The sequence below is a fragment of the Heterostelium album genome (genome assembly GCF_000004825.1).
Source record: "Heterostelium album PN500 unplaced genomic scaffold PPL_contig14, whole genome shotgun sequence".
Taxonomy (NCBI): domain Eukaryota; phylum Evosea; class Eumycetozoa; order Acytosteliales; family Acytosteliaceae; genus Heterostelium; species Heterostelium album.
In genome coordinates this window covers 83370-109074 of record NW_008805091.1, presented here as the reverse complement: position 1 = coordinate 109074, position 25705 = coordinate 83370, and the positions used below count along the sequence as shown (strand labels likewise).

General features: G+C 30.0%; 8 protein-coding genes across 8 annotated transcripts; 3 read left to right on the top strand and 5 right to left on the bottom strand.

The window, feature by feature from the left end:
• Nucleotides 1-18: 18 nt before the first annotated feature.
• On the bottom strand, nt 19-998 carry PPL_06158 (uncharacterized protein; the record flags this gene model as incomplete). Its single annotated transcript, XM_020577021.1, has 2 exons — nt 19-28; nt 262-998. The coding sequence occupies 2 exons, from the start codon at nt 996-998 to the stop codon at nt 19-21; spliced, it is 747 nt and encodes a 248-aa protein (XP_020433041.1).
• A 212-nt stretch (nt 999-1210) lies between these two features.
• Nucleotides 1211-4969, top strand: PPL_06157 (uncharacterized protein; the record flags this gene model as incomplete). The annotated part of the gene is made up of 5 exons (XM_020577020.1): nt 1211-2043; nt 2772-3040; nt 3593-3768; nt 3924-4711; nt 4960-4969. 5 exons carry the CDS (start codon nt 1211-1213, stop codon nt 4967-4969), a joined length of 2076 nt encoding a protein of 691 aa, XP_020433040.1.
• A 398-nt stretch (nt 4970-5367) lies between these two features.
• PPL_06156 (carbohydrate-binding domain-containing protein) lies at nt 5368-6296 on the top strand (the record flags this gene model as incomplete). The annotated part of the gene is made up of 2 exons (XM_020577019.1): nt 5368-5802; nt 5871-6296. 2 exons carry the CDS (start codon nt 5368-5370, stop codon nt 6294-6296), a joined length of 861 nt encoding a protein of 286 aa, XP_020433039.1.
• Nucleotides 6297-6348: 52 nt separating this feature from the next.
• PPL_06155 (S10 family peptidase) lies at nt 6349-8525 on the bottom strand (the record flags this gene model as incomplete). Its single annotated transcript, XM_020577018.1, has 3 exons — nt 6349-6356; nt 7229-8399; nt 8487-8525. The coding sequence occupies 3 exons, from the start codon at nt 8523-8525 to the stop codon at nt 6349-6351; spliced, it is 1218 nt and encodes a 405-aa protein (XP_020433038.1).
• Nucleotides 8526-8594: 69 nt separating this feature from the next.
• Nucleotides 8595-8914, bottom strand: PPL_06154 (uncharacterized protein; the record flags this gene model as incomplete). Its single annotated transcript, XM_020577017.1, has 2 exons — nt 8595-8662; nt 8890-8914. 2 exons carry the CDS (start codon nt 8912-8914, stop codon nt 8595-8597), a joined length of 93 nt encoding a protein of 30 aa, XP_020433037.1.
• Nucleotides 8915-9024: 110 nt separating this feature from the next.
• Nucleotides 9025-16243, bottom strand: PPL_06153 (uncharacterized protein; the record flags this gene model as incomplete). Its single annotated transcript, XM_020577016.1, has 6 exons — nt 9025-13016; nt 13081-13561; nt 13626-14243; nt 14623-14770; nt 14833-15051; nt 15078-16243. 6 exons carry the CDS (start codon nt 16241-16243, stop codon nt 9025-9027), a joined length of 6624 nt encoding a protein of 2207 aa, XP_020433036.1.
• A 2480-nt stretch (nt 16244-18723) lies between these two features.
• On the top strand, nt 18724-22072 carry PPL_06152 (uncharacterized protein; the record flags this gene model as incomplete). Its single annotated transcript, XM_020577015.1, has 6 exons — nt 18724-18774; nt 18813-18865; nt 20063-20103; nt 21722-21740; nt 21830-21877; nt 22012-22072. The coding sequence occupies 6 exons, from the start codon at nt 18724-18726 to the stop codon at nt 22070-22072; spliced, it is 273 nt and encodes a 90-aa protein (XP_020433035.1).
• An 811-nt stretch (nt 22073-22883) lies between these two features.
• On the bottom strand, nt 22884-24420 carry PPL_06151 (uncharacterized protein; the record flags this gene model as incomplete). The annotated part of the gene is made up of 4 exons (XM_020577014.1): nt 22884-22902; nt 22982-23060; nt 24070-24089; nt 24401-24420. 4 exons carry the CDS (start codon nt 24418-24420, stop codon nt 22884-22886), a joined length of 138 nt encoding a protein of 45 aa, XP_020433034.1.
• Nucleotides 24421-25705: the final 1285 nt, after the last annotated feature.

Here is a 25705-nt window from a genome sequence, read left to right as displayed (position 1 = left end):
CTATATATATATTCTATTCTATGTACAACTAATATTTACAAAATTAAAAATATATTTTTTTAAAAACTCCACTTTATTTTTTAAAATCTTGATTTATTCAAGTTATGATCAATCACACATATATAACTTAATTTATTTAATTACACAAATAAAAAGATATCAAAAAAAATAAAATAAATAAATACCAAATTGTAAATAAATAAATAGTTATTAATCACCAAAATGTTAATAATAATATTATTATTATAGTTATTTATTTACAAAATATTACAAGTTGATCTGGACAATTTTTCAAAGTTTAATGACGTTTCATAATCGATTTTAGATGCTCTATGTTTTAATATATCCAATGTCATCGTATGAAATAGACTTTCGATGTTTAAGTTTACTTTTGAAGATGTTAGAAAATGAAGATTGATTCCTTTTGATAACCTCCATTGCTCTGCTTCATTGAATGTCTCTGTTGCTTGATCATGATTGTTTTCATTGATCCGATCAGCCATTGATGCAACCACAATGAATATGATATCCTTAGCGAGTGGAAATTCTGATTGTTCAATGTTATTGGGTGAATTTGCTTTTGCTTTGGAATGTTCTCGCTCGTACCAATCGAGTAATTGGTATACCTCTTCGTAATACTTTTTCATTATAACAAAAGTCTCTGGTAATAGCACATCATAGACTAAATAACAGCCGTGTATACCAGTAAGAGGACTACTTGGTGGTGTTGAGTAATGTGGAAAAGTAGAAACCTGTATAGTAACTCTTATTGTGCTCTCACAATATAAAAATAGTTTAAATTCATTTATTTTCTCTTTTTTGTTATTGTTAACATTTTTGTTGTTGTCATTGTATTTTTCGTTGCTGTTGTTGTTGTTTTTGTTATGATCATTTTCTATAAAGTAAGGTGATGCTAAATCCAATTGAAATTGTAAGTTCAATGAATTGCAACTGTGACTAAGAAATTTATTCATTGATCTACAATAACCTTCAATCATTGATTTCTTCCCTGTTTGTGTAGATCCTAGAAACAATATCTTTAATTTTATTTCATCTTTTAACATATTAAAAACAAAATATAAATAAATTATTGATTTGTTTCTGAGCGTAAATTTGTTCAATCAAAAACAAATCTTTTTTTTTTTTTTTTTTTTTTTTTCTAAACAATAACTATTTAATAGTTTTAATTTCATTTCAAAGTTACTATAATATGTCAAAAGATGATAAAAATAATATAAAGATATTGTTTTTAGGTCAAATGTTTAGTGGCAAGAGATCGATGGCACATAGATTCTGTGAGCGTGCCTGGGATGACGAAGGTTTTTCTGGTTGGTGTACAAGTTTAACGAGACAGAGTTTTTTTCAAAGTAAATTAGATATTGAATCACCTTATTTTATTGAAAATGAAAGTGAAAGTGGTATTGTTAGTAGTAGTAGTAGTAGTTATAATAACAGTGATAGTATTATAGTTGAAAATGAATGGAAAAGAAAACTTTATTATGAAAGAAGAATACAAGTAGATTTAAAGCTATTTATGTTATACAATGGTCATCAAAATACGCTACCAATATTGTATCTTACTAACTTGAATGGCTGTTGTTTGGTATACGACGTACTATTACCGGTGACTGCTATCAGTATGAAAAACCATTATGGAGAGTTGGTTGATTCACTCGAGAGGCTTAAAGATTCGGAAGAAAAAGAAGCAGAACAAAGGCATTCAAAGTTATCATCAATTTTTAGCAATCTAAAAGAAGAAGAATCTGTATATCCTATGGTGAAAGATATCATATTCTTTGTTGTTGCAGCAAAGGCAGATAGGATCAATGCCGACAATCATGATCAAGCGAATGACTTGTTCAATGAAGTGGATCAATGGAGATTATCAAAAGGAATCAATCATCACTTCTTGACATCGACCAAAACCAACTTAAATATTGATAGTCTGTTTCATACGATGACATTGGAGATTTTAAAACTTAAAGCATCTAAAATCAATAAGGTTAGCGAATCTACTGAATCCACCAAACAATGTAATATAATGTAAATAAATAAAATAATCAGTAATGCATGTAAAATTGTTATCTACTGTAGGATATATTAAGTAGTTTTTTATTACTAATAACTATTTTGAGAATATTAAAATTTTATGTGTTACTAACAACATATTTGTAGAATGGTAAGATACGCGCGTTTGGTATAGGAACGATACGCTCGATAATGCAAAAATGTGCTTGTTTAATTCATTAATGAATTACCATGGTATCTAAACTATTGAAGGACACGTTAACACTTGGCATGTGGGGACTGTCTTGAGTATTGATGAACAATCAAAAACCGCAGATATCCAATACGAAGATGGCAATGAAATCGAAACGTTGGAATTCGATAAGCTCAAGCCCTACTACAAAGAAAAAAGAACGATTGAAGATTTGGAAAAGAATAGTTTGATTATCTTCAAACTTGGAACCAACTACTTCAATGGTCGCCGACCATTGGTCGGTTTGTTCGAAAATTGAGAAATGTGTACCAGGTGCATTCTAAGTATCTTAGAGCTTGTTTTTATGTATTGATGACTCCTCAGGGCGCGTACTCGTGCATCCTTAGCAGTGCTAAGTTATGAACTACAGTGAACTTAAGAAAACTGAAGAGATCAACATTCTGGAAAAGCTGATCAGTAACCACCAAACCAACTATCTGGCTTTTTATACTGCTTATAAACAACTAAAAAAGAAAAAGAATACCAACACCAATTCCAATTCCAATTCCAGTACAGATATGTCAAAGAGGGTGTTCATCAATTTCCATATGCTTCACACAGTACACTCAGCCAAGAATCTCCTACAAACTATTCCTAAGTTCGATGGAAGATCCGGTGATCTGCTTTCACATTTTCGCATTATCGAGCATATCGTTCCTATACCAAACGCAAGTATCTTTGCTTTCCCACTCACTCTTACGAGCGAGTCGCAACCACTCGTTTCTTCACTTGATAAGAACGCTGCCAGCTGGACTGATTATATTAATCTAGAATTTACTAGTAAAAACAACCGACAATATAAATATTAAATTTAAGAACAAGTTTTAGATATTAGATACTAACTTAGAGTTTTTAATTTTAGGTGTAGATTTCCCAAAAACGGTGACCCAGGTACTTTAAATGTAGCTGTAAATTACAAAAATAACTTTTATAATCTCAAAACAAAAATGGCTAACCACAAATCTCTGATCATATTACCCCTCTATTTTTAATTTTTACACTTTTTTTAAAATTAATGCCCATGCGAAAGTTGGGAGCCAGTTTTGCTAAATAGTACAAGTTTTGCTTATTGGTTATCGAAATTAGCATGTATATCTAATGTCAACTATCTAGTTGCTCCTGATTTTACCTTTCCATTCAACGTAAATTATCATGATTCAAAATATGGTATCGGTCATATGCTTTTTCTATTCATAATTTAGAATATTATGAATTTACTACAATAAAAATGGGAATAAGGAAAAGTTCCAAAAAAAAGATAACAAATTGTGGTTGGAACATTTTCAGATCAAATCGATAAAAATAAAGAGATATTGGAACTATATAATTCAGTTGAAAGACGGAGATTGGAAAACGGTATTAAACAACATATTATAACTTCGGCAAAAGATAACTTTAATATTCAAACACTATTTTACAATATGATTTTGGAAGTGACCAACATTAAATCAAACAAACAACCAACAAGTGAATCATTAGAAACAATGAAAAAGTTTAATCTTCCCGTTGTGACATTAATTAAAAACAAAAAAAAAAAAAATAATATTATTACCAAACCACGGTTTTCTTGCAAGAAAAAAAACACAAAAAATTAAACTATTTTTAATTTAGTATGTTTTTTTGATCATATATATTTAAAAGTTATTATTTTTAAAACCTAAAGATGTTAAAAGATGAAATAAAAGCAAAGATATTGTTTCTAGGAAGTTTACATGTTGGAAAGAGATCAGTGGTTGAAAGATTCTGTAGATTATGGGATGGTGAGGAATCGTCTGGTTGGAATGTAAATTTTTGTCAATATCAATTGTATGTGGCTTCACCTTACTTTATTGAAAATGACAATAGCAATAATAGCAACAACAACAATGATTATAATAAAGAAGAACATATGAATGAATTAAAAAGATTATTATACAGTGAAAGTAGAATTAAAGTTGCTTTACAAGTTTTTATTTATGGAAACTATCATAGTGTACCACCAAGGATGCATCTTGCAGGTTTACATGGCTGTTTTTTAGTTTATGATTTACTGCTGCCACAAACTGCTATCAGTATGAAAAAGTATTTTGAAGATCTAGTGCACTCGCTCAATAGTTTTGAACAACAGATCAACGATTCCAATGCAAAAGTAAAATCACCCGATCAAATTCAAAAATCACGCTTTCCTCTTGTTAAAGATATCATATTCATTGTAGTTACGTCGATGGCTGACAAGATCAATACAAACAATCACGATCAAGCAACAGAGACATTCAATGAGGTAGAGCGATGGAGATTATCAAAAGGTATTAATCATCATTTTCTAACATCTTCAAAAGTAAACTTAAACATACAAAGTCTATTTCATACGATGACATTGGATATATTAAAACATAGAGCATCTAAAATCGATTATGAAACGTCATCAAATGTCGAAACATCACCCAACTCAACTAAATATTGTAATATAATGTAAATATTAATAAAATAAAAATAATGTACATAATGTTTTTTTTTTTTAACTTTAACCATAAAAACTTGAATATAAGTTTAAACAATAGTATAACTCTAATGTGGTTGTACGATCTGTAATAACCTTTAGCTATTGTATGATGAACTTCATTCAAATAAGTGTTTGGACACCCCAAAATTATTTTATTTTTTACTGCTTTGTTCAAGTAAAGAGTGTTTTTAAACATTATTATTATTATTTTTTGTAGATGTATATAAAAAGAAAATAAAATTAAAAATATAAATAAAAGCATTCTAGAATATATAAACAAAAAAAGGATCAACAAAATAGGTAGAATCAGATCTGTATTATTATATACAAATTTTAATGATAAGCACTCTCTCTTTAAAACCACGTATATAAAAGATTAGACTATGTATAAATGGTAATGTTCCTTTATGATATATTACTAAAAGAATCTGTTGTTCTTTTTTATAAATTTAATTAATCTTTCTTGTTATCACGATATTTAAGGGAAATATGTTAAAAAATAGGATCTTTCAGATCTGATTGATATTCAGTATAAATAGTGATGGTTTGTAAATACAAAGACAATTATAATTATAAATAAATTAAATTTATTAATAAATAAAATTTAATTAAATATATATATATAATGATGGATATTCAAATCTTGGTTTTAACAATAATTTTTATTGGTATGTCAATTGGTGCTGAAATTGATTGTAAAACAGTCATTAGGAATGCCTTTGATAATACTGGATGTACAAGCAAGTGTGTTACAATCGTTGGAAATGGATTGACTCCAGGCGGTGTTCATTTAAGTTTCAAAGGAAATATGGTTAATAACAATGGTGTTTTAATGCAAGATCAAAGTAAAGTGATATTCCTTGCCAGTGACAAGTATTCTTGTGATTCTCACAATAGATATCAACCGTTCTTGGTTCAGGATTCCGGTTCATTTGGAGTATTTAACCTTTATTCCAATGGATCTATCAGAGCCGATGATAACATGTACAACATGAGATGTTTCGAAGAATTGGGAAATATTATCCATTTTGCACATGATAATATTCGTTTATCATTTTTGGTAAGCACTTACTAAAAATAAATTTATTTTCATATTTAATTATTAATATTTTTACATAAAAATAATAGTTAAGAATTAGTGATCAATGTAAACCACTTCATTTTGGTGAGAATTGTTCTGATACCTCAACAACTGGATCATCAACATCAACAACTGGATCTTCTACTACCTCTACCACTACTTCAACAACAGGATCACCAAATACTCTTTCATTCTCATTCACTCTAATTAGTTCGTGGTTTGTTGGAAATGAAAGATACATGCAATACAATGTTGATATCAAGAATGACGGTCCAGTTGCCATAAAGAATATCATTTTCTCACATGAAAACTTTGAACCAACCGATAAATGGAATGTCGAATCTCTTGAGAATGGTTGGTTAACTTTACCATCTTGGGCTGGTATTGGTGTTGGTCAAGTATTCACTTTTGGATATATCACCAAATCATCTACTCAGCCAAAATTCACCATTCAATCATCATCAACTTATTAGATTTTCTATTTTTGGGAATTTAACTTTTAAGATTCTTTCTATATATAAATATTTAGAAAACTAAAAAATAAATAAAATAAAAACTAGTTTTTCTTAGAAAATAGATGATAGTTTAAAAAATTTATCTCTTTCCAAAATTGAAAAAAATGATATAGAAATTGTAGAAAATAATAGATTTCAAGAAGATAAGTGAAGGGCCAACATCAATGTGTAACTCATTCAACAGCAAAACATTTCGTCAAGCTATGTGCCAAAGATGGTCTTTTGAATATTTAAAAAATATAATCAAAAGCACTATCATTATATCAAATAACTTGTATTTATATTTAATAATATCTATTTATTTATTTATTTAAGTATATTTAGAACTTGTTGGTAATGAAATCGATTACCATATTTAAAACAACCTGAGGAGCATCCATAGGACTCTATTATTAGTTGAAATTTTATCGTTAATAGTTGCCAGACATTTGTTCAATCGATTTATAAGTTGAAGTTTTGTTTTGGAAGTTTTGTTGGAAAAAATATTTGATTGTATCCAAATTAAGTTTGGATTGGCGAATTAAGGTTGATCAATAATATATCAAGTTGTATTTTAATTGAAATGGACCAAGGTGAAGTTGGATTGTTGAATTATTTCGAGATAAATAAAAGAACAATGTGAAAAATTGAAATTATAAAAAAAAATTTTGATTAATAAAATAATTAATTTTAATTCTGAATTTATGTTTAATAATTACCATGTGGCCTGATTGTTAGTTGAAATTTTATCGTTAATAGTTGTCAGACATTTGTTCAATCGATTTATGAAGTTTTTTTTGGAAGTTATTGTTATTTCGAGATAAAACACAAGGTGAAAATTGAGAAAATTAAAAAAAAATTTGATTAATAAAATAATTAATTTGAATTACGAATGAATATTCAATAATTACCGGCATTGTTTACGGACATAAGTGTCAATCCACCATATGATTGTGTGTAACCACCAATGTCTTGTCCATTCATAACAATCTTTCTTGGAGCATTATTCCATTGTTGGTTGTTTGGCCAGTCCAATTGAGAAACCCAAGCTTGTGAACCCAAGTAGTTACAGATCCAACCCATATTTCCATTGTAGACCAAAGTCTTGATACCTGCTTGCAATAATACTGGGATATGCTCGACTTCAGTATTCCACCAGTCATTGATGATATCAGCATAGACGGTGCTGCTGCATAATTGCCATGAAGCGTTTGCTGGAACACCAAGTTGTTGACGAACAGATGGCAATGACAAGTATTCGGTGGCCAAGGTGAAGTTGTAGCAAAGTGGGAGTGATGGTGGACAGGTTAAACGAACATCATATGGGTTGAATGGACCGGCATACTCTTGAATGACGTTCATAATCTCGTTACAGATGGTGTTACTGTCGTTGTAACTTCCAGAGTTAATGGCATCAACACATGAAGCATACAATCCTTCGGTCTCTTTGAGTGCCAATGGTCCGATTAAACCATGGGCAAAGGCGAATGGACCCAAAGAACCATATTGGACTAATGGATCTACCATGGCATTACCAACAGCAATACCCTTGAGGTTGAAATGAGTGGAAAATGGATCTTGGTTCTTGACGTACATGTAGTATGCGAGAGCTGGAACGTAATGACCGGCATAAGACTCACCAAAAATATAGAATGGTAAATTGGCAAACTGTGAGTTGTCATTCATGAACTGGCTAAGCATACGGTAGAGGTTCTCAGCGACCTCATCTTCGTCGGTGGAATAACCATTTGGATCACTGACATAACTGAAACCAGTACCGACTGGTGAATCGACGTACAAAACATTGGCAACAGTGTTCCATGAATATGGATTTGGTGTCAATTGAAGGTTATCGGTTAAATGGAATGGTCCATTCTCATAAAAGATGGCGAGCTCCGAACTGCAACCTGGTCCACCTGTCAACCAGATAATGAATGGATCGGTAGCGGGGTTACCTTGAGATTCAAAGAACCAATAGAAAAGGTTGGCATCAGTAGTTTGGTTTACATTATAATAACCAGACCATGATTTAGCAGCTCCAACATTCTTTTGATAATGACGGGTACCTGCTGAAGCCAAGCACTAAACAATGTGTGTACAACATATGATAGTTTATTTATAAAAATGTTAATGATTTACAGAATCTTTAGAGAAAATAATTTTACTTACAACAATAGATAACAATAATACAATATTAAATAATTTCATTTTTAAAAATAAATAGTATACAAATAAATTAAAAAAGAATAATATATTTATATATTTATAATATTCTTTTTAGGTTTGATTTGAATGAGTAGAATCACCTGATTTCAAATTTATTGGAACAAGTGCCTGTCCTTCGGCTTTCAAAAAAAAAAAAAAACAGCAAAAAAAAATGATATGCATGAAGGCGATACAAATAGAAAAAAAAATGCATTAAAGTTATTGTCATCCACATCAAGGCGATTTATATGAAAAAAAATTCATCAGAAATTTCCAAGTCATTTTTTGATCAAAAAAAAATTGTAAAATTATTTTTATCTAAATTTCATGTTCCCCCATTGTTTGACAATATCAAAAACAAATCAACACATTCTAAAAAAGAATGATTCCATTCTTTTAGTAGTATTAATTTAAATTATATTTTTAATTATTTATTTATAATTGTTGAAATTTTCTTTTGTTTTTCTTTCTTTTTTTTTTTTTTTTGAAAAAAATAACTATTCTATTTAACATTAAATACGAGACCTGCAGATAAACCAAATACTTCAGGTTGTTTCGATGAATATACTTTGGTTGGTGGTAGTGTGAATTTACCACGAATAGTTGTAACTGCGTTATAGGTAACTGTGTAACTACCAGCAATGATATTGGTTCCGTGGAAAATGACAACATCACGTTTGGTTTCACGATAGGAGAATGGTTTGTAGATCCAATAACGGAATCTTTGATAGTTAGTATCAAAAGTGTTTGTAGTTGTTGCTAAATCGTAGATATTGTTATCGAGTGGTTCGATTCCTGCAGAGATACCATCCTCTATGTAGACAACTCCAATGTCATCGGGTGTAGTGATTGAGATGGTAACTTGAACGAGCTGACCAACTTGGAAGGTGTTATCAGTGACAGTACTGGTATTTCCAGAGGGATTCAGTACTTTAATGATCTTCTCTACATAGAAACCGTGGAATATTGGTTTGGTTGGTAGTGTTGTTGGGACATAGTTGATTCCGATCGATGCGGAAATTTCACCGGTTCCATTGGCATTGAAAAGTATTTTACCTTCATTGTCTCCGAGTACTCCGAATTGAATGGTTCTAGCAATGCTCTGAGTGTTGTTTTCATTGAATTTGGCACTGAGAATTGGGTGAGATGGTGTGTCTTGGTATGCGAGGAGTGAGAGGTTCGGTCTGGTAGATCTAGTTGATTTGTCATAGTAGGTCATGGCAATAATAGAGAGTGCAAGTTGTTCACTTGATTGTCCACCACGATAGTAGTTAAAGAAATCAAATGTAGGGATAATACCACCGGTTCCGATGAAATTGATCATTTTCTCCAACATTGGGGTTTGGTGGTTTGCCATAATAAATGCAATCGAGGCATAGGTTGTCAGCTCCAAACTGGATTGACTACTACCAGCACCATAGGTAACATAAGCAGTTCTACCTTGAATACGGATATTATTCTCGATATTGTGAATTACAATATTGATGAATGGCAAGTTGGATTCACCACGAATCAACGCTGCAATCATAAAGTAGGTTTGACAAAGGAGGGAACAATTATCGGTGATGTTGGCGGTGAGCGCATTCCAACTGTAGAGTTCATCTAGATCCTCTTCTGATGGTGCCCAATAATAACCAAGACCAATCGATGCATATCCAATCAGCTCCTTATCGATAGATGTATTTAAACGATGAGCTTGTGATACCTCATCATTCAAATAGTTATCGATATAATTGACCCAATCTGAAAGATTTCTATGAATGAGTGTCCATCCATCGATATTTGATTGTTCCATTAAATTCTTTAATACAATAGCGTATAGTGTTGGATAGTAGTTACTTGATTCATCTGGATAATAATTTAAATATCTACCAATATAAGAATCAATACTATCAACCATTTGTTTCAATGCTTCTTGTGATTGGTTGATCAATGTTTTGTTGTAGCCATAGGATGTGAGTGCACCGTAGGTTACTTGTTGAGAGAGTAAATCAATAGAGGATGGTGTTCTCTCTGCTGCAATGGATAAAAGTTGAACACATTCCACTTCGATTGATGGATAACGACCAACTCCAATGACTATATCCATACTTCCAGTACCTGGTTCACTGGATGGCAACTTGATTCCTTCGGCAATGGTTGTATTGGCACTAATAGTCATACTTGTACCGATATAGATCGGAAGTTGACGACCTAGTACATCAAAACTAATTTCAACAGAGTCCAATGATTCAGTTCCACGATAAAGGTAGAAAATCATCTTTGAAGTACCTTTGTACATAGCTTTGAAATTGAAAAGAACATCAACCGATGTCATTGAAGATGGGATGGATACATCCTTTGAGCTACCAGTCAAGATATCCAGCGATGGATCTTCAAGTTTGACAATCAATCGCAAGTTGGAAGTAGAGGCAGCTGGATTACCAACGACAATAGTAACACCACATTCAAAGATATCACCAATTCTTGCAAATCTAGGTTGAATCGGTAGAATATTTAGATCCTTTCTACTGGTAATGGATGTCTCTTGTGATGTAAACTCTGAAGAATTGGTAATAACATAGGCACGAATAGAGAAGGTAGTCAAATCATCTGGAAGTTTCAAACTGACAGTGGCAACACCATTCTTTACAATGATCTTTGGAATAAACAATGGAGTAGTTCTGAAATTGGTACGAACATTAGATATGACATCATTTCCACCATTGTTTCCACTGGATTTAGGGACAGCAGAGGCTTGTGGTGAACGAGCTCCTTCCAGTGCATTATCGAATTGGATACCAGGGAATCCACCCGCAAATCCAGTTAATCCACTAGTAGAGGAAGAACCAGAAGAGGAAGAACTAGAAGTAGCACTAAAAGGTGCTGGATATGGATAGAAATGATTATATGGATAATAATAACCACCACTCGATGTTATCCAAGAATAATAAAGAGAGTCCTTTGGATTCTGATCGAAATTACCCCAATAAGCAGATTCAATCCAGAGATCTTGCTTCAAACGATTCAACATGATCTTGAATTCACTTAAGTAGCGACATACAATTTGGATTCTCGAATCGATAAACATTTGAATGTAACTGGTATCTGGTTTCAATCCATCACCATTGGACATTGGGTGTGGAACCAAATCCAAATTTCTTTGATCAACCACCATGATACATGCTTCGGCTTCACCAGAGTAGGATGATCCATCTCTATTACGAAGATAGATGCTAAATTGAGTTTCAGAGTTTGGTTTAACGATGGAGTTGGAAAGATCGATTGATACACCAAGAGTTGGACGACGTGTAACAATGGTACCTGTAGTACCTTGACAAGTTGATGGTGCACTCAGACTGACCTGTGGGGAAATTCTAATCTCTGCTGGAATAGAGTAACCCAATCTTGAACCATGTCCAATCATATCAATGTGGAAATAGGAATCTGCACATTTTGAATTGATTTCCAATTCAATGGTACCAATACCATAGGTGGCGGTAATTTGTTTGGTATCCAAATGAGCATCACATCCCCATTGAATCATGAATCTTCCTTGTTTGAATGGATTGAAATAGGTTAGCTGTGGTGATTCACCTTCGATGTATTGTGACTTGTCTGTGTATAAAGTCATTTGGTTGTGTGGTGCGAAATAGTTATTCTCCCAATAGTCTTGGTCATTGCCAACTTTGAGTGCACTGGTGACAATCTGAGAGTTTACGCTGGCACGAGCAGTGATAACATAGAGTCCAGAATGAGGGAGAGTGAAACTACATGGTGGAGTCTTATCGCTGTCGGTCGATTCAAACTGACAGAAATACTGAGTGTTCAACTTTCTCTTTTTAATGAGTTGTTTGAAAGAAGCAGTGTGACCATCGGTATTTTCAATGCGCTCCTGTTGCTCGTATTGCTCCAACTGATAGATATTCTCAACGTATTGACCCATGTTTACTTCTTCATAGTTGGATATCTTGGTAATCGGTTTCGACGGTGAGATTTGGAGGGTAATCGAGGTATTTACAACTGGTTCACCAGTTGGGATATGAATGAGATCGGCGAAAATACCTTGTGGAACACCTGGAACAATGTTGGAAGAGATGAATGGTGCAACTCTCATATTGAAACCGTATTCACTCTTTAGGAAGTAGAGTGAGATAACCTTGGACTCTACTAGACTTCTGGTACTATCCAAATATTGTGCAGAGAATGAGAATTTATCACCATCTCTAACAACACCCGGTTGGAATTTGATGCTTGCAACATTACGACCATCTGCATTAGTAATGACATTGACAACGCTTCTAGTGAAATTAGAGTAACCTTTATCATAGAAATTCTCAACATAATCATAGGTCAATGTTACATTTTGGTTACTTAATCCAACACCCAAATAATTGGTAGTGGTCATATTGATATCAACATTTAAAGCAGATCCTTCAACAAATGGAATAAAAGTACCACCATATGAAATATCTAATTTTCCAGTTGGAATTCTTGGATCTGCAATTAAAATATCTAAAAAATAATAATTTAATGGTTATTAATAGTAATTAATTTATCAATTTAATAATCAACTTACCAATAGATGAATAATAATTATTTAATGATATATCATTTACACTGTTTCCAGTTAGATGAATTGAATATGGACCATGGTTTGTATTGGCGGGGATAACTACGTCAATGTCAAAAGTATTGTAAATTGGATCGACTGAAACTTTTTGGTAGAATGGATGCATTGTTGAAGAGACTAACCAATCGGCTGAAACTCTGAATACGGTTTCGGAGAGTACTTTGAGCTCTCCTCTCAAGTATCCTTTTACATGTATAGTTTCACCAGCATTGTATAACTTTCTATCGGTAATCAACTCTGATTTAGTTGATGTGGATCTTGGTGAATATCCAAAACTAGTTTGGAATGGATGTAATCTATTATTTCCATACTCTACAACCAAGTACGAAATTCTTTCACCTTCATGACTGAAATATACAATACCATGAGAATCTGTTTTCTTTTGATCAACTAAAAATACTTCATTATCTGGATTATATGTACGATTCTAAAAAATATAAATAAAAAATTAGAATAAATAGTTAAATATTTAAATAAATATATCAACTTACATAACCATAAACATAAACAGTTGCATCAACTACATTTGTATCATTTTCAAGATAGGTTATCCAAACCATAACACGAGATTCAACCGAACGTGCAGAGATACTTATTTCAGTTTCAGTGTTGAAATTGATGGTGTACGATGGTTTGCAATTATAGTCGTAGAAATTTAATATGGCTTGGAGGAATGTACCACTTTGTTTCCAAAGATCACGGGAATTGAGTGCTGCAACTACTGGTTGGTTGGTAATATTTCTATCGAGTGTGATGATTTGTTTTGGTTTGTCAATGAGTAGTTTTCCTCTGAGCATGGAATTGAGTGCAGCAACCAAATTATACTTGGTCAATGGATAACCTGCAACGGTGTATGGCATGTATTTTCCACGACAATCTGGATCCAAATTGATATCCCCGACATTCTGTGAAATGGTATAGATCTGTTCGACTGAATTGCTTTCGTAAAACTCTGTACTTTCAGTTCTCGAAACAATATAGTGTGTTCCCTTGTCTTGTTTGATGAGTGTTTGGTGTCTTGCCAATGGAATACCCCAGCCATCTAAAACTGGTTCTTCTGGATTGACAACTAGTGTATAGTTTCTTAATACTTCAAATGGAGCTGTAATCTAGATTATTGGAAATCAATTAGTTTATAAACAAAAAAGAACAAAAATTATCACTAAAAGTTTTTAATAATTTTCCCAAAAAAAAAAAAGAGATGGAAACAATTATAAAGTAACTAGTAGTAGTAGTAGTAGAGGAGTTGCAGAAGAGAGCAGCAATTATCCAATTAGATTTTTAAGTAAGTTTAGACCAGTTTAGATTAGAAAGAGAATTGGAGAATGAGAAGAAAAAAAAGATTTGGAGAAGAAATGAAATTTCCAGAGAAGAAAAAGTAGAGGCAAGAGAAAAAGAATTTAAAAGTAGAGAGTAGTAATAGCTCAAGGTAGTAAAAGCAGTAGATAAGTAGTAAAAGCTAAAGTAGTAGTTAGAATATGTATTTACTTGAAGGGTGGCAGCATCGATCAACTCCATGGTAAAATTCAATGGTGGAATGAATGAGAATGCCGCTCTTAATGTTTGTAATGATGATGGTGTTGCCAATCCATGTCTAAGTAATAATCTCTTACTATAATGTCTATCATTTTGTTCCCTAGAAAAAAAATAATAAATATATATAAAGTTATATTTTTTATAAATAATTTATAGACTTACTGGAATGGGAAAACAAATGGATATAAACCATTGAAACGAATTGAAATTTGTTTTGGTAGTGGTCCAGCTCTTGAATTCAATTTTGAATTTTTGTGGGAATACCAAAGAGTATGTTTCACCAATTGCCAAACGATTACCAAATGAAATACAAAATACTCTTGTTGATTCTCTATCTCTATAAAAGTTTGTTGTTGTTGATTTTTAATTAATAATATTGTTCTCTTATCATTTTTTAAATTACTTACTCTGGACATGTAACAAAATCAATTTCTACAGGTGCAGAATTCAATTCACGAATTGCTTTGATACTTGATTTCAACATGGCTAAATCGAAATCGATTGAAATACGAATTACGATGATTCCATCGGGTGGAACCTCTGGTCCGGAAGTGTACCATGTTCCATTGGCTTGTTTGGCGCTTGTGAATGGACTCCACTTGTTGTTTGTCATTTGGAGGGTACGGTTCGATGTGACAGTTTCAATGTTTATGATTGGTGAGGTGGTTTTGTAGTAAACGGGGTCAGGTGTTCTCGAGAGACGTGTTCCGTCGTAGGCAGTCATCGATGGATCAACCTCAAAACTACATCTCAAATCGGTTGGCCAAGTTCCGTTGATGTCGAAACGTGCAATGGAGGTTGTAACCCATCGGAAGTTACCATCGACTGGAACTTGAGAACCGTCACACTTTAAGTGGAACGGTGAGTATTTTACCTCCAACTCGGAACCTAGTGCAATCACCGGTCTGTTAAATACAATAGTGATTGGATCCTTCTCATACATCAAATAATAATCAGTTCTCGAAACCGAGGATGGAATAATTTCAAGAATTCTAAGTGGAATACTCAACAATGAGTTGTCACTTGTATTCACACTAACAGATGGTTGAATTGGTTTAGTTGTTTGAGTTGGTGTTGGAGATGGTGTTCGAGTTGGTGATGGTGTTGGAGATGGTGTTGGAGATGGTGTTGGAGATGGTGTTGGAGATGGTGTTGGAGATGGTGTTGGAGATGGTGTTTGGGTTGGTGTTGGTGATTGAGTTGTCGATGGAGTAGGTGGACGATACATAGTTGGTGATTGAGTATTCACATATTTGGTAGGTGAAGGTTGTTGATAATCATTTTCTTCATTATTATCATTTTTATAGTTATTATTATTGTTATTGTTATTATTATTGTTGTTATTTAAATTTTTAGTATTATGATTGTATGTGGTGCTGCTACCATCATGTGAACTGTCGGATCTAGTTATATTAATTAATTTAAGAAACACAGAATGGAATACACCATGAAATTTGTTTATGTTTTTGTCATCAGTAACTTTAGATTCAAAATTTGTTTCGGAATTGAAATAAATGATAGAGAAAGCGGAAATGACAAACATACACAAGAAGAGTCCAAGTAACCTTTTCATTGTTTTGTTGGAGATGATCATATCTGAGTATTTTAGTTTGTTGTTAGATTAACCAGAACAACAACAAATAAATATTTGGCAAGAGTTAGTTTTTACGATTTTCGGAAGTAGTAGTAGTAGTCGGAAGAGTTTTGGAATATAATTTAAATTAAATTTAAGATTGATATATTAGTAAAATTTAATTTATTTTTTTTTAATTTGATTTATTTTTTTTAATTAATAGTAACTGGTAATTTAAAAATAATAACTCGTAGTAGTTTTAAAAACCAGTAACCAAAAAAAAAAAAGTTTTAATAAATAATATTTTGATTTGCTTGAATTGGAATTGATTTTTGATTGTTAATTGTTGTTTGATTAACTTGACGTTGAGTGTTGTGTTGTGTTGTTGGTACAAATACAATAGTTGTTGTTGTTATTGTTAAAATAGATTATTAATATTTTTATTTATATATTGGAATAAATATATGTAAGATGGATTTTGTCTGAAAATACAAATTGAGATGATTTTGAAAAATATAGTGTTTTGATTGATTTTGACGTATAAACTATGTCCAACAAGCAGGTAGAGGTTTGATTGGAAAAGTAATATCAAAATTAGTTCAAAAATTAATATATAGGTTAGATGTGCATATAGACAACAGAGTAAATTGTTATTATATCAAGATAACTCCAATAAATATTAAAATCAACTATTAGATAAAAGGTAAGATATTGTCTGGTAGGAGACTAGTAAACAGTATTATGTTTGATTTTTGATTTATTTTTTTTTTTGTAATAAAACTATTTGATTGATGTTATAATTAAAATTAAATTGTAATTAATTATTTTATTAAAAAACAATAATATAATAATACTGTTTTAAAATAAAAATAATAATAAAATACAACAAATTAAATGATTCTTTTTTGTTTATAATATTATTATTTTAACTATTATTATTATTTATAAATATTGGAATGGACATGATCATGATTTGTTTTTTTTTTCACATGGTATAGGAGTAGCACGACTTTATATTATTGCTTAATATGGATCAATCACTACAATAACAAAAGTTGCTAAAATATAAATAGTGTGTACATCAGTTGTGTATTGGAATTTAAGTATTAGGAGATGAATATTCAAGATAGATAGAATTTTCAATTGTGTTTGTTATAACAAAAGAGTTGGATTGAAATGTTAATGGGATACACATATATATATGTCTGTGTGTGAATGTGGGATAGAGTGGTGCTGAGGTGTGTGCTAGTGGGTGGACTATCAAGCACGTATTAATAATGATATGCACTCAACAAACACTCATGTCCAAAACCACAATATTGATTGAATTAAATTAAATTAATTATGGTTTTTTAGTAGTTAAAGTTGTTGATTTGCCCGTATACTTCTCGAGTGGTGCGACGCACGTCTTTTTACTTGGTAATCGGGCAATCAATAACCAATATCGTTACTGCTATCTATTTAGTTAATAGGTAAGTCGATAACTCTGTGTTTGTGTGAGTGCTCTGCGTTATATCTAGGTAATGAGGGTTTAATATACAATCATATCTAAATAAATATATTATAGTGATATTTGGTGATTTTAGAGTTAACGAACACCAAAAAGTCGGATCATCTCTTGTCCAGACACATTTTGAAATGAATTCCAAATGACTAGTAAATATAATTATATAAAGACAACAACCACAACACATGACACCACGCACATAAAGAAAATGATATAAAGATATTTTAATTAAACTTTAGATTTGTTCATCCTCTTTTTTTTAACACCAATAAAAAGAAAAATACACTGATTCCAGAATTTATGGTTTATACAACAAATAACAATTAATATAACAGTGGAATTGGACCATAAGATTGATTATCGATTCATATTTAAATATAAAAATATAACTTTAGATAGATATAAAGATATGCTTACAGATATTATTGGGGCTCCAGGATAATTAAATTAAAAATTAAAAAAAAAAATTAAAAAAAAAAAGAGTAGAACAAGTTTGACTTTACTGTGTGTTGGTTATAGTTGCCACAGAGAGTGTTTGAGGTATCAGCTACTCTTTTTGGTTGATGATTGTTATTGTTGTTGTTGTTGATTGGATTGATTGTTTAGTAGTAGCTACTACTGTAATTGATAGATCTTATCCCACAATCTTCCACCTTCTTCTTCTTCTTTTACTTTTTCTTTTTTTTTAAGATCAAAATTTTAACCAAATGAAATAGAGATGGTTAAATAATATGAATTTTCCACGATCTCTTCAATGTTATTTATTTTCCAATTCTCTATTTGATTGTTAATTAATTAGAGTCTGATTAGTTTGTCTTTGATAGACTTTAAAGCCAATATCTATTAAGCAGCCTAAAGTGATATTTACAATTGATCAATTCCAAACTTGGATAATGAATTAAAGTATAACACAAGAGCGAGAATAGATTGGAAAGGAAATATAAATAAATAAAATGGATGAAGAGGAGTAAAAATGAACAAGAATATAAGTTTAATAACGACTATCTGTTCATTTAGAGTTGATGTATAATATATTAAACATATAAATTTTATTATATAAAGTTACGTATTATTCAAAATACGAATTCTGAGAGGGTAGTAGCTAATACATTAGGGTATAAAATTAAAAATAATAATATATTAATTAATTTGTATGCAACCATCATATAATATAATGTAGTTAATTTGGTTTGTTGTAAATGAATGTTTTTTTTTCATATGATGGAAAGTGGTTATTTTATTAATATAAACACACACATCACAATTTTAAATCACAAAGTCATATGAAAAATCATCATGGGTATGGTATATTTTGGTAGTTGGGTGGTGGTAGAAGTAGAGGAATGAATGTTTTGATGGTTTGAATCGATTTGATTTGATTCGATTTGTAAACATGAAAAAGTAACAATATTAATACAACTGCTAATAATAAAGTGTAGTGGTAGTTTATATTATATGTCAAGGTACTATAGATGGTGATAACCTCTTTTTTTTTTTGTTTTCTAAAATTTCTCTTTATATTCTAAAAGCATTAAACATGAATGGAATTCAAATAGATTAAATATAAAACTTTTAAAAAAAAGGTGGTATTTTGATAAAGGAGAAGAGAAAGAAGATCTAACCCCCAAAACTAAAAAAAAAACAAATAAATAAATAAATATTTATATTTGTAAATGAAATGTAGGTTAACTCAAGTTTGTTAACAGCTTTAGATTGTGCATGATAATGTTTGTGTGATTCTATAGTCTTGTTTGGTTTTCTTGTCTAACCATCTCATGTCAAAAGTTGTTTGAAATTAATAATACTCTACACTAATAATATATGAGATTTCTTTATTTCTTATTAAATTATATCTTTATATCTGTGCATAATTATTTGTATAATTATTTTTAAAAGCATGTCATGTGCAAAAAACAATAGTCAAAAATCTAGACGAGATTTTCGATCTTCGTCATCTTTTTTTTTTTTTTAATTTTTAATTTTTAATTTTTTTAACATCAACCTCATTCAATAAACATTATTCTATTTCATTTATACAAACATATATTTAATGATCATTTTGAAAATAAAAGAATGTTATAAAATTTTAAAAGAACACATAATTTTCATTCATTTTTAATCTTTTAGTGGTTAATATTAATTAAAAGTTTAATTATAATAATAATTTTTAATTATCGTAATAACTATCAATATGCAAATACGTTTGTTATATTCCTTTGTGGGGATTATCGTTTAATCAATCTCCATCGCTATGATTTATCTTTTTATTAACAATTTGGAAATAGAAAAAATGATCATTTTATTATTTTTAGAATAGTCAGTATGAACATTCATTTTAGCAAAAATATATTAAGTGAATTAGTTTGAGTGATGATCAATCATCACCAATGATTCATTTGATCAAGATACTCAAAAGAAGTCTGTAGATCATATCAAAAACTTCCAAAATGAATTAATTACAATCATTACGTGAAATTATAATCATTTTGGTCAAAGTGGAGCGAATTTTTATTGTTCGTGATTCATCGAACCAATCAGGTCATTTCAGGAATACTTTAAACCCTTTTCCTGAATTATATCATATTTTATTAAAAAAATGTGGTGACTGGTGAATCATTGGAAAACCCACTTGATTATCATAAATTTTTACAATTTTTTTAATTTTTAAAAAAAATCACAAAAATTGGTCTTTGGACTAGTTTTAATTTAAACTGCGAACACACACAAAAAACACACCACACACAATCATGGATTTTGATTAAAGAAAAACACACAGAGTTGATGTTTTTACCAAATTTGTCTAATTTCCAAAAGAAGTCATTTTCATTATTTTAAAATTAACATCATTTTAGAATTTACGCAATTTTTTTCACTGCGGTCATTGATCAGGCAGATATATTAATGATAGATAGATAAAAATGTAATCGTTTGATCAAATTTAGAAAAAATAAAACAATAACGGTTAAATTTTTTAATTTTCAAAATAAATTATTACCTTATTAGTTGTAATTAAATTAAAAATCTTTTCATTTCTGAAAAGAAAAGAGTTTGTTTGACAAAACTACACAATGTTTTTGATCAAATGCAAACGAAACTCTTCATTGTTTAATTTAAATAGGGGATGACAATATCATTTTGGTTTACTTTTATTTTATTTTTTAACGATCATAAATGTGTTTGAATGTTTGACTGTTTGACTTGACACTGCTCTGCACTGAATGATTATTTGATTTGATATTTAAATGATCATTTCATTTTATACACAATATAATAAGTATCTAGTGAGAACACTACCACCCAGGATAAAACAGATTCAAGAGATCCGTCTTTGTGATATTTGCAACACAACCAAGTTGTGCAATCATCAATATTGATCAGAACAAGTTCTGATTTTCTTACAAAAAAGGTTATTTTTTGAATAAATGAATTGGATTGGTTAGGATTGAATTAATATAATTTTTTGGAGATATAGATTTTGAGAGAGTGAGAAGGCCCTTGTGATTATTACCAAATAAAGTTAGTTTTTGGAATGAATGAATCATTGTTTAATATTCATACCACTTTGGGGATACATACATATAGGACGAAGAACAAACATGTTTTAATTGGTGATGATGGTGGTTAACATAAACAACAACAACAAAGTGATCGTTTCTTCCTTTTTGCTAGAACTATTTCCCATTTTCGATAAACAAATTTGGAAATTAAATTAATAGTGCATAGTATTATCTGAACGATTCAATTCAATTTGCGCTTGTTGTTGTTCATTATATCTATAGAATCCAAAATTGCACCTTTTTTCATTATCACTAAAGCTGCAAAGCTACGACCTAAAAACCTGTTTTATCCAAAGGAAAAAGTTGTTATACCAGTGGGCATGCAAAGTTTAGCTACTAAAACCGATAAAAGAGGATATGATCTCATTTACCCCGTACATCTAGAGGAGATTAATTGATATTTTTAATTATCAGGTATGGTGTTTGCTGCTAGGTGTGTGCTAATTTAAAAACAAAAAGTGGTATTGTTAGATTAACTATGATAGATTCACAAAGAAAAAAAAAAATACTATAAATATAAAGAGAATGCCAAGCTATCATTTCAAATACGAAAGAACATATGGGTGATAAGTGGGTTTGACAAGTGTGTGTGTGTGTGTGCGTTTTGAACTTGATGAATGATGATGTTGATGATGAAGTTGGGTCAATCTTTGAGAATATTATATAAAAACAAAAAGAAAACTACACACTTTTTATTTTAACAGCGCCAACCACAACACACCTCTATTTGATCATACAACATACAATGAAATTGCAAAAATTTGAAATTAAAAAGAACCCGTTTTTATCTTTTTTTTTTTTTTTTTCAAACTACTCAAGTTTCGATAAAATTTAAAAAAGCGATCAACTTAAAAGTGAAAGATCTTCTTTTTGATGAAATTTTGCAAAATGAGGGTGTGGGTGGGTTAGCATTAATAGAATAGACAAATTTTAAAGTAAAAAATTGTTTTAATATTTTCAATGCCTTCCTTTATTATGAGAAATGTTTGTCGAAAATAAGAAAATAAAAAAAAGTGTGTGTGTTAATATTAATAATATTCGTGTGTGTTTCTTTGTGTGTGGTGGGTTTTAATTGAACTGAAATGTTGATTATGTAATAAAAGTGATTTGATGGATTGACAAGAGAGACACCCCTCTCAAGGTGACTCAATGACAGGTCTCAAAAGCTTAATTTTTAAAAGTTTGAGAAAAAGAGATAAGACATAACACACCCCACACCTCTGCCTCAGATATAATGGGTGATATATTGTATCGTTTTTAGGTTGTTTAAGAGTGGTTTTGCAAAGACACCAACATTCATTTCATAGGCAAATTGCTAATTGCAGACAAATTTATATAAATGTACAGAAAACATCATCATTCCAAATAAATTCAAATTAATATTTATTTGACTACATAAAGAGAGAGAATTATATATTCTTCTTATCTTTAAACAAACACAACATCTTCACTAACTACTACTACCTACTACTGTAATAGTACAATATTACAATAGTAAAATTCAAATTTATTCTTATCTTATCAACTTCATTTAAATATTTATTTTATATGTATGTTATATCTTTTTTTTTTTTATCTAATTCAAAGTAGTTGTGCTTTATTAATATAAGAAATCTATATCTTTAAAAAAAAAAAAAAACTAAACTCAACCCAACCACCCCCCTTAATTTTTACCTTTTGTCCATTCGTGTTCCACTACTTGTATTTGCATTTTTGATACAATTGGCAGCTGCAATAACAACAATTGTAACATCTAAACACAAGAATAAAGAGTACCAACCCTTTACTGTCCCAAACAAATAAGAATAAAACTAAGGTATATCATACCTGTAAGTATAAAAAAATTTAATTTTTTTTAAAAAATGATAACTAATAATACTTTATTTATTTCCACTTTGACAAATTTGCTCATGACTTACCTTTTTTACACTTTTGTTGTGTTTATCTTTATTAAATCTTTGATAACCTGGTTATATATTCCAATTTTTTTTCTATTTTTATTTTACTTTTATATAACGTTTCGAAATTGGCAAATTAAAACTTCCAATGTTGTTTTTCCTGACTTGACACGTTATAATCATAACTATATTTTATTTATTTCCTGGACCATTATTTATTAATTATTCATTTGTTTATTATTTTTTTAAACATTTCTTTTGATATTTTCTATCTCTACTATTTTTTATCAAACAACTTTTTTTATTATTTTAAAAAACTAACTACCTATTTCTCAAATAATCATATAATAATAATATCAATATTTCATTGTGATTTTAATATATATTTATCTAAATTTATCTTGAATGATATAATTTCAAATATTTTTGTTATCTCTTGTGGTATAAATTGATATTTTTGGATATTGAACATAAATTATCTTGTATTTGCCTGCCTTTTCAAATTATCAGATCGTTACTGTGACTCCCTATCTCGACTCCAACTGCTGTTGACGACGACGACGACTATTACCACACCACCAACCCCGATTAAACAAGTACCTAATTGTTACACCACAATCCAATTCGTTTCATTTCAATAGAATTAAAAGTAATATCATCATACCCCCATCACATCAATCATCAATAACTCTCTGCTCCTACTTTAGAATTAAACAAGTAACAAGACATACATAATACACACCCCACCCACAAACATATATTATTAAGTGACCGACTGACATTCTAATATCTTCTTTTGTTCTTGTTTGTTTGTTCTATCAAAATCCAAATCAAACAAAAACTATACATACACCACCCACATACCATTCTCAAGACATGTCATACTATAAATATATATAAACAAAACAAACCTTTCAAAATACCAAACAACCACCCACTAACAAAAACACACCCACACTAAACTCACTGTAATAATTATCTATCTTCAAATTCAAACTTTTTTTAAATTTAGTAGCAAATTTAAAATTATAAAAATATCCAATCAACCTACTAACATAAACTACTACTACAACCTTTTCAATATCAAATAATTATAAAACAACAATAACAACTACATACATCAATTGAATTGAACAAACAAAAACAATTTAATTTTGTTAAATTAAGTAATTCACAACTACAATTTACAACAAACAAACAAACTATTATTGCCATTATTATTTAACCAATTCAACTACACAATAGAAATCATTATATTGGATTAATTAATACAAGTCAGTAACATTATTTTTAGAACAACACGATAACTGTTTCTAAGGTTTCATATAAATCCATTTATAATCATCATATTCATATTGATATTGTTGTTTTAATCTTTAGATAAAAACATCAATCTTCATCGATAACACAACCATCATCCAATAGTACCACTACCACCACAGCTGTCTCTAACAACCACAGGCCAAACATACATACCTGTTCACAATTAACAAACAAAACACCTCCCCCAACTCGTTAACAAAACATTCTCATTATATCACTACTAAAAACTCATCAAACACACTACCAACACAAACACACACTAACACTCACTTAATCCAATACACAAAACACACTAACACTAACACACACACAATCAATATTAAATAATTAATTTGGTACAATTTTAATTAATTAAAATTGACTTTTTTTTGTTTTTTTATTTGTATTACAATTTTCTTTAATTTTTTTTAAACCTTTGAAAAGGAGAGCAGCATTGGCAGAAGAGTTGTCCAATAAACCAATCAAAATTCTACATCAAGTCAATTACTACATTTCTAACCAAAAACCTATCTATTACCATTATTTCTATGTTTAGATATTCAAACCATCAACATCATCATCATTCCATTGTAAATTAATAATATTTAACTATTTTCAAATAATTTTTGAAAATAATTAAATTTAAAAGAAAAACAAAAAAACAAAAGGTGAACAAACATACAAACTAACAAAAACCTAATAATACCATTATTATATATTTAAAGTGTTACAATAATTATAATTTAATATTATTATATATCCACCATCCATCCAACAACCAACCGCCAAACCGATCATTACCTATCCATATCTAAATTGTTTATAAAAGTAACTCTTCAAAATCAAACCAACATTCAAACACTAAAACATAAAAACAAATAACTATAATATTTATAACTAAATAATTACTTTAAACTTATAACCATTGTAAACAAATAATAACTATTTTATAGTTTTTTTATATATTATTATATATATCATTAAGAACTAGTTACCACACACATATCTGCAAATTAAAAAAATCAAATCAAAACCTCGCCTTTCACCACATCACCCTAAAAACAAACACACACTACCACCACACAGTATCTACACAATTTTTTTTCTTTTTAAAAACTTTCACACACATACCAATCAAATCTTGAAAATATTTTAATTATATTATTATTTTATTATTATTATTATTTAACTAAAAAAA